We start from the raw sequence: 14,600 nt of genomic DNA, 5'->3' as shown, positions 1-14,600 counted from the left end.
ACATATATAGTAATAAGTCAGCATGTGTGCTAAAAGAATACAAAAAAAATAAATAAATAAATAAGAAAGTAAAGCAACATGTAAAAGAGTTGAACAAAAATCCTGGGAAGATACTGGTAAGAATATGGAAGAAAAATATAACAAAAATGGCAAAATATTCAGAAAGTTAGAAAAAAGGTTAAAAATGGAGGAAAGAGTATTGTAAAAGAAGGAATCAAAGATGATAAAGGTGACATAAAATCTGATGAGATTCTAGATATTTGGATTAATTTCACTGAAAGATTTCTAAAAGAAACAAGTGACAGAATATTCAAGAAAAATGCAGTCATGAGTGCATATCAATATTTGAAATAGAAAAAAACCAATGGACACCTCAAATGTGGAAAGGCAGTTGAAATAGATGATGCTAGACCAGAAATGCTTACATATGGAAATATAAGTTTTACATCAGATGCACTGCATATAAGTTTTATACTAAAATATAAGTTTTACAGCAGATGCAGAAGGGATGGGATTAGACATCTGAATTCCAGAGGATTAGAGTACAGCTCTCATAGTACCCATCTATAAAAAGAAATAAAACTGAATGCAAGAATTATATAGAAATTCCTTAAAGAGTGTACTTGAGAAGAGAATAAGAAAAATCGTGGAAATTTAACCTAGAAAAGAACAAGTTCAAAATTCGTGGGAAATATAACAAGGATCCATATTTAAAGTTTGTATATCTAAAAATGCACTTGACAAGATGCCAAAAGGAAAACTGTTCCAGACAATACAAGTATATGGTGTGTAAATAGGACATTATACTGAACAATACACAGTCTATATTTGAGCTATAAGTTGAAATTAAAACTAAAGAGATATAGGAAAATGGTTTAATGTAAAATCAGGTTGAGACTAGGGTGCACACTATATTCACTGTTATCCATCATCCATATTGATTACATTCCAAAAGAAAGTGGCATTAAATCTGATATAAAAGTTGGAAATGTTAATCTCAGCTCTTACATTATGCAGACAATGTTATACCCCTAAATAAATCCAGCGCCAATCTGCTAAATTCCTTAACTAAAGTGAATAATTGCTGTAACAAATTTAGATGAAAAGCAGCAATAAAAAGGCAGAAACACTGAAAACATAAGCTGCATCCTGAATGGAGATGCCTACAGAACAAGTAAAACATTTAAACTATTCAGACACAATTTTTTGTGAAGATGGCAAATTAAATATGAAAACAGGCAAAAGAATAAGCAAAACTTGTGTGGTAGGAAGCAAATGAATAAATTTACATAGAATACAAGAGAAATTAGTCAGAACACTAAACTAACATTATTCCAACCAATTTTAATTCATGGCTAAGCAAAATACTCAGCCAAAAATTGGAGACCACAGATAGGAGAGTTCTAAGAAAAATTAAGGGAGTGAAGAGATGGATTAATAGCAGAATCATACTCGAAATGAAGACATTAGGAAGGAACTTGAGATTTTTAATCATTCAGGAATATGCAAACAGGGCTAATCTGAAATGGTATGATCACTTATAAGGAATGGAGAGAGGAAAGATTAGTAAAGAAGGTATTTGATGCCAGGATGGCAGAAAAAAGACCTACCGAAAGACCAGATCTAGGTGGGCTGATGGTGCTGTTGGAAGTGCATTAGAAGACCAAAATATAACCATATTTTAAAATCCTGACAAATATCAGATTAATTTGGAGGAAAACTGTGGACAAAAAGTTAGTAACATGAAACTTTTAATATTATACTATCATAGTATCCTGTACACTCCTCGGGAGTACATATCAGGAATTCCCTTAAGGAACTAACAGATATTTGGGTAGTTAAATTTGTTAGTTGTATTTTTTTAAATTATTTTATTACTACAATGATAAACCCAGTGAAATTTAAAAAAAAAATAAATAAAAATAAATAAGAAGAAAAGGATGACAGAAGCGCAGAGAAAAATATAAACATTATGCAAATAGCTAACTATTAGTGTTCTGATTTGCAATCCAAAACTTAAACAAAGGGAGTAAAGTACTAGATCTAATTATTGCTATTCTTACCTCTTTCAATGCATATTCTATCAATAATATTTAAATAAGAAAAAATCAGGAGCAAAATATCATCACTCAGTTCAGAGATATTTTGTAGTCCGCTATGCTTGACAGCTACTCTTTGAAATGAAAGACCAGAACGTTCTTCAGTTTCATCTCTGTTCTAAAATTAACGAAAATAATGTTATGAAAGCCTTTCAGTCAATAAAATTACAGACTGTATTACAAAATTTAAAAACTGCTTTCCAATTCAAAAATGGGAAAGTTGTTTAAGTCCCACTTAAAAAATCAGAATTACAAAAAGTAGACTCTAGATTCTAATTCAATTGAACTAGTTGCATATGCAAACACAGGAATGAAAATACGAATGTTGTGGAAATTATACTAAAGGGGAGAGATACTGATACGTCATCATGAACTTTAAGATACTCATATTCTAAAACACTTTATTTACGCAGCATCTTTTTTTGTTAAAAAAAAATTTTGTTTTCAGAGCCTACAAAATCATTTGGTACACAAGCCCTCTGTTTGGAAACACACCTGGGTTCGAATCTCATCTATGACATGAGGAACTTTTATCAGATGTTTTCAATCAAATGGTGAATTAGTTTCATAAGGGAGGTGAAGGTTTTTTCCTCCCAGAAACTCTGTTTTTTTTTGTTGTTGTTGTTGCTTAAAACAGGCAAATGGTCCCATGAACACACAGATCTACATCCATAAATACTTCTCCTTAAGGAATGCAGCAGAGGAATGGCAAGCTAGCTGTCTTAATTGCCTAAACCACTAAATAGGGTGACTCAACCCATCTCAGACAGAACTGGATGGAAAGATAGGAAATATACAGTGATTCCAGAATTAGGGATATGTTGTATGAAAAAGCAATGAAAATGCATTTTCCAGAAGTGAAGATTTGAAACATGATTAAGGCATTTAAAAACAATCAGAATAAGTGGATAATAACATTCTGGTGGCCAGAATGAATGAATGAAAGGAAATGCATGTGGTATGACCGAAGATATATGAAACACTGAGTCTGTTGCCACAGTATGACAGGTGCGAGTGCAAGTGGAGATGCTGTAATTACAAATGATTCAGTGAGAAGACTATGCAGGAAAAATATGTGAAGTATGCTGATGTATCAGGTGATTTTGCTAGTTAAAAGAATTCATACTTGCAGCATGGACTGCACTTAAATGGATTTGTTTTAGGTTCTTAGTTTACAACACATTTGGTTTCCCAACACATCTAGTTTCCTGATGCATGAACAAATTAGGTCAAACTTGTGAAGTGTAATAACACAGTGTACATGTGTGAGAAAGAGATAGCGTGTTAGAGAATACCCCAGGAATGGTGGGACTAGTTTTGTCAAGAGAGAAAAGTGAAATATGTGTATCGATGTTTGAAGATTTTGGTGAGAGAATCAACTCTGGCTTCCTATTTGAACTGGTCATGTTTTAAAGTGATTCACCCAAACAGTCATCAGCCCAGTAGTCAGATATCATCCATATATATTAATGCCAGAAGCATCAGGCATAAAAGCAAGGAGTTTGTGCTGGTAAATGTAGTGGAACTAAAAATTATTGCTATTAGTAAGACCTAGCCAGAAGAGGATATCCTTACAGGAATGGAATGTGATGGGATCAGTGGAGAGTACATTCTGGGAAGACAGACGAGATTAAAAAAGGGTGAGGGAGTTTTTCTAATGATTATGTAAGACTTAAATCCAACCAGAATAGAAATCTTGTCTGTCCTCTCATGTCGTGAGATAGAAATTAACATGACAAAATGCACAACTGAGTGGTGCTACAGCTATAGACCAGGAATATTTGAACAGTTTCTGTGAACTGCATAGATAGATAAATGTTATGGATACAAGGACTTTCATTATGAGCGATTCCAATTATGCAAGAATAGTTAATAGCAATAGGGACATGATACTATTTATTAGAAACACATATTCACATGAATAAAATAATTTTATTCCTGCAAATATTTCGACCAGAAACTAACTGGTCATCAGCATAATTATAAGGTGAAGATAGAACAAAGAATGTTAATCCTTTTTACAGAGCTGAGCCATGTGTCAGATACCATTTAATGGGTGGTTACAATAAAATAAGCTACTAAGGTCCAAAGTTAAAATTATGTGATTTGAAATAAAATTTACTTAGATAATGAAATGATACAGCATTATATTAAATTAAAGATTAATAATATTAATTAAACGAAGGAGGGGGAAACTACTGCTTGCCGTTGTCTCCCCAATTTAATTATTATTTTTTTAAATAATAATTTAAAATATATTCACAAGGATAGAGTAATTTAATTACTCTATCCTTGTAAACACACGTATCTAGTAAACATTCAACTATGGATATCAACTAGAGAGAAGAGAAGGCATGCAAGATGAGGGGGAAAAGAATTTACAGAATTAAGGGATAACTTCCTTAACCCCATGACAGAAGGGACCTGGTAAAAGAACAGTCTATCTAGAATCTGAGAATCTGACTATAAATGAGGTGACTTATATGCTCCCAACTGATGAGAGAGTGATCATGCAATTATGACTTGGGAGGTGACAATGAATTTAAAAGTTTTGATTAAGAAGGAGCATACATAGAACTGTAAGGCAGGTGATTTATAATAACCTGAGAAACCAGCCTGAAGCAGTTTCTCAAGCCATGGCATGAGAAACTGCATTGTAGAGAAATCAATAGTGCATAGGAAGTAGTCAAAGAGTGTCTGAGGCTAAATCTGACTACAAATATCTAGAAGAACAAAGCGAGAGCTGCTCATAAAAATAATTTTGTGGATCCAATATCATTATTATTATGGGCAGCTCCAAGGAGTCCTTAGACTCATCAACGGAGGACCGACATCATGTCAAGAACAACTATTCAACATTCACACAGTATCTATCATACTTCACCTTGAACTCATTTACAGTCATGGCACCAACAACAGACTCTGGCAGCTTATTCCACTCATTTACCACTCTCCAAATAAAAAACCTAGCACTAACACCCTTGCTAACCACACTCTTACCAAGCTTCCATGGATGGCCCCTTGTCCTCCCACTACCAGTCCTATTCTCAAAAATATCTTCTGAATTAATCTTATAGAAACCCTTCAGTAATTTGAATGTCTCAATCATATCATTCCTTTTTCACCTATCAACCAATTTCTGCAGCCCACAAATCTTCAACCTGTTCTCGTAAGGTTCATTCCATAGTCCTGCTATTATCTTGGTCACTCGTCTCTGGATCCTCTCCACCTCCTTCCCATCGAGAAGAAACCCTGGAGCCCATATCTGGGCACAGTAGTCTAGATGGGGTCTTATCAAGGCTCGATACAGAGGAAAAATAACCTGTTTGTCTCTGCTTGTTAAAGTATTTTTCAGCAACCAAGTGATTTCATGAGCTGATTTAGGCACTTTTGCAATGTGCTCTAAACTTCGACTCCCTATCCACCAACATTCCCAAATTCCTAGCCTCATCAATCTCCTGGAGTACGGTCCACCAATGTGATATACTGCTGCTAATCTTTTCACCCCAAAATGCATAACCTACACTTTGCCACATTAAATTGACATCCATTTTCCTTAGCCCAGTCCTCCAAACTATCCAAATCATCTTGCAAAATTTTGACATCCTGTGCACTCACTATTTCCCTACCCAACTTTGCATCATCAGCAAACAAGTGAACACTTCCTCTCAGATCCTTTCCTATATCGTTAATGAACAAATCGAAAAGTAGTGGTCCAAGAACAGAACCCCGCAGCACACCACTAGTCACAGGCTGTCATTTGGACTCTACTCCTGAATAAACCACTCTCTGATATCTCTCCATCAATCACCCTCCTATCCATCTCACCAACCCTATATCCATCCTCATATGCTGCAGTTTACTGATTAGAATTCCATGTGGTATCCTATCAAAGGCCTTAGCAACGTCCAGTAGAATCACTGTAAACCCATTACCCTTATCCAGTTCAGCGGGCACTGTGTTATAAAACATGAGAAAGTTACTGAGGCATGATCTACCCTTCACAAAACCATGTTGTCCCCCATACAGTATCCCATTTTCATCTATCCAATCCTGTATTTTTTTCTTGACTATTTTCTCCAAGACTTTGACAACAATTTCTGATATGCTGATCGGCTGGTAATTTTCAACAGCAGTCTTGGAACCTCCTTTATGTAGTGGAACTATTTTCCCCTCTTTCCACCCCCTTGGGACTAACCCAGACCCAAGACTCAAATCTATCATGGTGGCCAGAAGAGTGATGGCCATGGCAAAGAAAGCAAAATCAGTAGATGAACAAACAGGCCAAGGGAAATATAAGAGAATTTCATCACAGTGGAGGAAGTGAAAGGAACAATGACTACAGATGAATAACCTTGGTGAATACACTCTCTGGATGCTGAGATGGTGAACTGATCAGAAACAGATTTCATTTTAAAAATTTATGGAATTTACAACCGTGTTAAAAAAACTTTTTTATTATCTCGATGTTTCGATCTTCACATCAAGAGCATCATCTGGAGCATACATCAATATACAAGACAAGCTGAGTCACATTATTAACTGTAAGGTAAAGAAACAATGATTTGATCACATGTTATTCTACTGGCATGACCTCTAGTGAAAAAAAAAAAAAATTACATCAAGGTAAATTCTATTTACGATAACAGGAATAAACATTCTTTCAGATGGTTTTCTTTGAGAAACAATTATGTCCTATTTACAATTCTTATTTTTGCTTTTAAGATACTGGATTTTGTACAATCCTGTTTATAGTTGTTCTTAGTGAGGAACGTTCCGTGGGTCAAATATATACCTTCAATATGTTTGGGATTTTTAGACCATCATTATTGTTCAGATTGGAATGGTTGATAATAATCTCACATGCTTCCTTAAATTTCCGTTCATACCATGGTGGCTAAGGATCCTTAGCTAAATAAACAAATGCATACAATTCACAATTGAAATAGAAAAACACAACATATTTCCATTTCTGGATACACTTGTCACACGTCTTCCCTCTGGCAATCTTTCCTTCACTGTTTACCGGAAACCGACACATATGGAACAATATATACACATAAACTGCTACCACCACCCAAAACAAAAACTAGGTGTCATCAACACGCTAAAAAACAGGGCACAGACGACCTGTTCCAACGAACAGGCACTAAAAGACAAATTTAAAATTATCTTTAATACTTTCCAAAAAAACAGATACAACTATTAACAAAATTCTCTACAAACCTCAATAAAAAACAAAGACAAACCAGACTACAATAAAACTATAACCATTCCCTACATTAAAGGAACATCAGACAAAATAAACAGAGTACTACAAAAATACAACCTGAAAGCCACCTTTAAACCTCCTGCAAAATTAAAAAGCTTACTCAACTTATCCAAAGACCCACTCCCTCCACTAGCCCACCGTGGAGTATACCGGATTTATTGTACTTGCAACATACCATATATAGGAGAAACAGGACGCACAATTCCTATCAGACAAAAAGAACATAAATGGCACATTAAATATAATAATTATGGAGAAGCTGGCTTTTCTGATCATGCCCTGAATTCCTTACACAGAATAACTGGAAAAGCACTAGCTGTCTACATTGCACTAAAACATGGTATGAACGGAAATTTAAGGAAGCATGTGAGATTATTATCAACCACCCCAATCTGAACAATAATGATGGTCTAAAAATCCCAAACATATGGAAGGTATATATTCGACCCATGGAACGTTCCTCACTAAGAACAAGTATAAATAGGACTGTAGAAAATCCAGTATCTTAAAAGCAAAAATAAGAATTGTAAATAGGACATCATTGTTTCTCAAAGAAAACCCATCTGAAAGAATGTTTATTCCTGTCATCATAAATAGAATTTAGCTTGATGTAATTTTATTTATTTATTTATTTTATTTATTTTTTTTTTTACACTAGGTCATGCCAGCAGAATAACATGTGATCAAATCATTGTTTCTTTAGCTTACAGTTAATAATGTAACTTAGCTTGTCTTGTATATTGTATGCTCCAGATGATGCTCTTGATGTGAAGGTCGAAACGTCGAGATAATAAAAAAGTTTTTTTAACACGGTTGTAAATTCCATAAATTTTTAAAATGAATGCTGATCACCATGTAACTCTAAAAGAAAGGAGCAGAAATAGATGTTACAGGTAATAAACTGAAAATAAAACTTCTGGATCTGAAATGCTCAATTCATGTTCCCTCTTAAAGAATCACAAAAACACTTGCAATTTTAGTTGCTGGTTTTCTCAAAAAAGTCATAACATAAACAAGTCATCTTAATTTTCTTATTTCCTTTAATGTTCAGAACTGTATTTTTTCTTTCTGTATAAAAAACTAAGAAAAAACAAGCAGTTAAAAATTCAACTTATGTATATTTCCCCCCCTTTCCCCATAGCATAACAATCGATAACCTTTAAACATTTTTCTTTCTATACAAAAGAATTCATAAATATCTGCTACTGAGGTCCAAATATCTCCCCAACCCTCATTTTTCTCACAGCAGTATTATAGTGTTCCTTTCACTCCATGCATGCTCCACTATGCATCATATTTGTAGATTTTGTTTCCATCATAAAGCGATGAAAATGAGCCACCATTGCATATTACAGTTACACTGCTTTAGTTGAAAACAGTAAATCTTGCATACTCAAAGTGTATGAGAAAACAAACAAGTTTCATATCATGAATACATTTAAATGAAACTACTATTGTCATTTCCAATAAATAAATTTGATAATCAAATCAGTGCATTCATTTGGTCAATATATTAACTGTATATGTATATTATTATTTGTCTTTCTATTAAATTATTGTTCACGGATAATTTATATTAAATTATCCTACATTATGAACAATAAGCAAAAGAAAACACAAACAGAGCTGTGATGAGCTGTGTTGTGGTGCATATTTTAAACTTACATTAAAGGATAGCATATTTCTGTATATTTATGTCTCACATACAGTGAAAATTAAAAAACGTATTACTTTGTTTGTCATCATAGTATTTAGTTTTTTAAAACACTGTAAATACACCGATAACTTGGACAAAGAAAACTTTTTTGTGGCTAGTAGATTTAAGTTGCATTTCTGGAGTCCTGCTTTCACCAAACTATTTTTGAGTTTAACATGTTAATATAAATTTGGAAAATGTTAATCTTAGCTACTTACAGACCAACTAACTACAGCAGATACAGTACATTCTTCCAAAATCTTTACCCCTTAAATAGGTGCACAAATGTATATTGTCCTAAGCTTATTTTCACAGCTTAGGTATATTCAATTTTCATGTATTCAAAGGGCAAGTTTAGCCTCTTGCATGATAAAATAAAGAAAAAAGGAACTAGAAAAAAGAACCCCTCTTATCACCTATATCTAAAACCTTAGTCATAGATATAGGGGATAAGGGGGATAAAACTACTTAGTCTTGTCTAAAAAAAGTAATGAGATTCCTCCCATCACAGATAAATTTGATCCTCTCTTTTCCCAGGCAAGTGATACTGATACATAGAAAGGCCACTGACATAGATATCAAATATAACACAAAGTGATAGCCATGTTAAACATTTTTGTTTGTTTCTTAAACACTATGAACATTTCAAGTTTTTATTTCCTCAATTTCACAACTGAATTCTATCATGCAAATAACAAAATACCTGGTTTAACAATATAGAACGAGCTTCTTTTTTCCACTTTGCTTTTCGTTTTTCTTCAGCTGGCAAAACCCGTAAAACTCTAAAGTGAAAAACAAAATAAATAAATAACACACATATACACACACGTGTAAGTTTGCATGATTATTCCATGCAATAAGAGAAGTATCAAAATAAATATAAAAAAAAAATTAAATAATACAACAGAATAACCAATTTCAAAAGTTATTTAATAAATTATAAGAAAGTTAACTTTTTTGTTAACTATTTCAACAGGAAGAAAAAAAAAAAAAAGCTGTGGTGGTACATCGTACAGAATGTGACATCATTCTTCTAACTTCTTATTATATTTCTGTACTATGTGAATTAAAGATAGTCTATGTTTCTGTTTTATTCTTATCTTCCTCATGTGGCAAATCTCATGCTTGTCCAGTAATTATGTTTTTAACTAGTTTTTAGCTATTCTCACTTGACACTGCCCAATGCCATTGAATAACATCACTGATCCTCTTGATCCCTCAATTCTACAAGGCTTGTGCCATTCCTACCTTACTTTTCATTAACTTAATTTTTTCTTTATTCTCTTGAGAACGTTTTTTGTTCCTAGTCCATTAGATCTTTATTGCTCTTCTGCAACACATCTCTTGAAGATTTTAAATTTAACACTTCCATACTGAAAGTTCAAGTTTTGTATCCAAAGCCTAAGAATGATCATATCATTCTTAGGCTTTGGATTTACATCATTTTCAAATTTTTTATTCCAGACAGCAGTCTTGTCAACTGTTTTATCTTTGTTGTCATTATTTATTGGGTTTCTTTCTCTTTTGTTAATACAAAAACTCAAAAGTTTTCCTAGTAGCATACTAATTCTTAAAGATAAAACAACAATAATGATAATAATGCAAAATACATCTGAAACCACAAAAAGAAAAATATTATAAGAAATTCTATAACCCTAATCACTCTCTCTCTCTCTCTCTCTCTCTCTCTCTCTCTCTCACACACACACACACACACACACACACACACACTTATTAAAATTTTAAAAATGACATGTGAGCCTCATAGCTACTGATACAGGGATAAACTGTAATAAAAGATTCCAGGAATTCAATCAGTACTGGCAATTTTCTTTAAGTTTCTTTTATGAACAACAGTGCTACAATGCCTGCCTTCTTATTATCAAATTAAATTATTATCTTATTATTATGAACGAACATGAGGCTTCCTGAAGGAGCAGTCCAAGTATCTAAAAATTTTATAGGCACCTGTACATTTTTGAAAAGGACTGCTATCTTTAGAGGAAATTAAGAGGCCTCCATACTTTCAGACTTGCTTATGAACAACCCTAATATTTAAATCTTTAAGTAATGAAGTGATACAAGTATAAATGCCACAAAAGCACAGAAGGCAGAGTCTCTGCATCAGACAATACATTACCTTATAACCTGCATTTTGTAGGATAGCCATTAAGAAAGATTTGTAGCTCTTGCTTCTTTTCATCATCATTTCTTAAAAAGAAAACATTTTTGCATCTTCCAGAAGGTTATAACTTTCTAAGTGAAGGAAACAGATATAATGAGTACATTGGATGTCAAACGAGAAATCCATATACTGTGATATTTCTTGATTTTGTAAATGCGTAGACAGATTTACTGCATGACAAGTTACTTTGCCTTAAATTGGACTTTAATGTTGTTATTAACCACAGCATTCAGATTCCCTATCAGAGGAATTAGAGGTTCAGCGTGAACTATTGTTGCGTCGTATATCTCTGATATTGATATATCGAGGCAATATATTTAACTTTATCCTTTCCTACTTCAGCTGCTATATCAAATTCTATCGCATGTACCTCTTTGTTAAGTCGGTTGCACCATTGTTAAGTGATCTTCATTAATAATAATCTTAACGTTGTGTCTCGCTTCTCTTATACCTTTTCTTACATAATTTAACCTTTTAAAGGCCACCAGAAATTACCTGTTCGCCTGGACCTTAAGGTTAGAGATAAACTCAGCCTTTAGGGTAATCATAGAATATCAGGCGCCACTAATAATGTTAATTGAATTCTTAGAAGCCTTGGGTTCTCTGGCTTATTTTATTTGCAGTCGTGCCCTACTATTTTCAATTGGAGTATCCCCGCACGCACACACACGATCACAGGTTCGATGTTTTATGAAGGGTCAGGATCAGTCATCATGATCAGAAACACATGTAAGTAAGGAATCAAAATATTTATTAAACTCATTATATAATGCCATACAAGTTAAAGTAGTTATCAAATCTAATTTTAGCTTCTACCATTCTTTCACTCTCTCACTCTTAAAACCATTATGCATTGACTTCAAAATGTTAGCAAATTCAATAACTCAACATATAATACATTCTTAATTACAGCTCAATTGAACATTTAGGCATTTTAGCACATAAATAATCTCTCTCAGATTAATTATGACAGAATCTCTATCTAACTGAAAGTTCTTAAAGTTCATTTTTAAAGCATAGTCATTTACATAAATCTTAGTTCTTCACTCTTTCTTCCATTACAAATTTTAAGATGCATTCTCTTAACACTGTTAGTCAATTCTCGAAAGAGGCTAGAACAAGTGAGAGTACTTATCTATTCTTTATCGGTTTTCTTCCGTCCTTCCTTCTTTGTTACGACTCTGGTTGTCTCGATCTTATCGCCACGTGGGTTACACGTGCTCGCGTGAGCTGGGCGCTATCTCTCTGCTAAGGTTTTATGTCGATGACCTTCTCATTGACGGCTACGGTTGATCTTGCCGAAATCTGCTGCGGTGTCATGCCAGAACTTTTCGTACGTCAACCCTCAAAAATGAGAGCTGAACTGCAATGAACTCTTGGAGCACACAAAGAGAAATGCAGGAACAAGAAAAATCGGGGTGATTTACTTCCGTGTCGCGGGTTTTATACGCTCCCCTAGAGTGCCACCTTTCTGAGTTTGAATTTCTCTTATCGTCGTCTCACCCATTGGTCTCAAGCTGGGTGACTTCACCGATCAACATACGGGACTTCTTGTTTCCGGGAACGTATGCGTAATGATGTCTTCTCAGATGTGATGCCCGTGGGTGCTTACACTGCTCTTATAGTATTAGGGCGATTGTTGCTCTATGTTGCTGAATAATACGCATTCTTTCATTTATAATATTTCACTAATGATTTCTCTCATATCTGCCCCTTTTTGCTGACTTACATTCATGCTAGACATATAGATACATTAATTTAAATTCACATAATTCACAGTTTATCATACAAGATGTTGTTACAAAAAAAACATAGTTACACTGCGCTAAAAGATAAGTATGCATATATATTTTTTTTGTTAAGTGTTAGATTCTGGAATGGTGACGTCATGTAAAATTTGAAGTTGCCTATTTCAGATCTAACACTATAAAGAACAGTCCCAGACCATAATAAATAAACAGCCAAATAGACTGCAACTGGCCATCTGATAGACACCCCTTCATAGTAGTGAATATGGTTATATACATCATCACAACCTCATGGGTCTTACAGGTATAAAAGGACACATAGAGTCTTGCTATCTTGACAGACAAACAAATGGGCTATATGGAAGAGCTTAGCTACAACTCAGTTCAGGAAATTTCTGCAGCTGCCCTGATCAACTCAAGTGATATTAATTTTTATGGTTATTTTGCTTATTTTTTTTTTTAGGAGTACCCCTTTTTATGATGTCATTGGCTTTTTACTCAATTTTAAGGGCATTATTGGTATTTTAAAGACATAGATACATGAAGATAATAAGGAAGGAATAATTTTGGACATACAAAGGTATGTCCAAAATTATTCCAAAAAGTATGTCCAAAAGTTGTAAGTGATGTGATTTATTGTGAAAAGGACTGCTGAGTGCTGAAGTGCACAGGGGGGGGGGGGGGGGGGAGCCTGTACTCAGTTGAAACACTTACTACCAAGTGCTGCTGCTAAAATGCCTCTGTAAACAAATGCCAGTACCACAATATTCATCAGAAGCTAAAAAAACATGAGTTTTCATGGCCGTGAAGCTGTGTGCATGTGCGCACACCCACTCACACACAAACACCTAATATCAGCAAGGGCAACTCCAAGAATTGGGCAGAGTGGAGTGACGTAAATCTCACTGCCATTGGACTCTAGAAGAGTAGAAGTACATTCTCTGAAGTAATGAATCATGCATCATCATCTGACAGTTCAACGTCTAGGTTTGGAGGATGCAAGAAGAACACTACCAGCCGAAATGTGTTTTGCTTACTGTGGAGTTTGGTGGAGAACGCATTATGGTCAGGGACTGTTCTTCATAGTTCACGCTGAACCTCTAATTCCACTGACAGGGAATCTGAATGCTGTGGTCAATAACAACATTCTAAATAATTCTGTGTTTCCAACTTTGTGAAAACAGTTCAGTGAAGGCCCTTTCCTGTATCAACAGAAAACACTGTCCTCATCCACAAAGCAAGGAATTGTTTGATGAGATGGATGCTGAAGAACTTGACTTGCCTATGCAGCGTTCTCAACCCCATTGAACACTGATGATGAAATGGAACATTAACTGCAAGACAGGTTGAAACACCCAACAGTGACCAACCTCACTAATGCTCTTCTGGAAGAACAGAAAGGAATTAAAAAAGCAAAATACCAAAATCTAGTGGAAGCCTTCTGAAAATTGAGAGTGAGAAATGAGATGAGCAGGTGTCTAGATATATTTGATAAGATAGTGCATTAGTATCACATGGGCATTTCCATAGAGTCCAAAGACTTCCATCACAGATGGAAGGTCCACACTAACCACAATGCCTATCATACTTTTCTTTAAGC

At 34.4% G+C, this 14,600-nt stretch overlaps 1 protein-coding gene across 1 annotated transcript in view; it reads right to left on the bottom strand.

The window, feature by feature from the left end:
• Nucleotides 1–14,600, bottom strand: part of LOC150095745 (putative RNA-binding protein EEED8.10) — a 268,565-nt gene that overhangs the window by 194,182 nt on the left and 59,783 nt on the right. The window contains exons 4-5 of the mRNA XM_090410562.1: nt 9,771–9,849; nt 2,064–2,217 (exon numbers count right to left, since the gene is read on the bottom strand). Of these exons, the coding sequence (XP_090266688.1) occupies nt 2,064–2,217; nt 9,771–9,849 (233 nt within the window). The remainder of the gene's footprint in view (nt 1–2,063; nt 2,218–9,770; nt 9,850–14,600) is intronic.

Source organism: Typopeltis vanoorti, chromosome 20, assembly GCF_054136105.1.
Source record: "Typopeltis vanoorti isolate ZY-2024b chromosome 20, IOZ_Tvanoo_1.0, whole genome shotgun sequence".
NCBI classification, from domain to species: Eukaryota; Metazoa; Arthropoda; class Arachnida; order Uropygi; family Thelyphonidae; genus Typopeltis; species Typopeltis vanoorti.
This window is presented reverse-complemented; position numbering and strand designations above follow the sequence as displayed.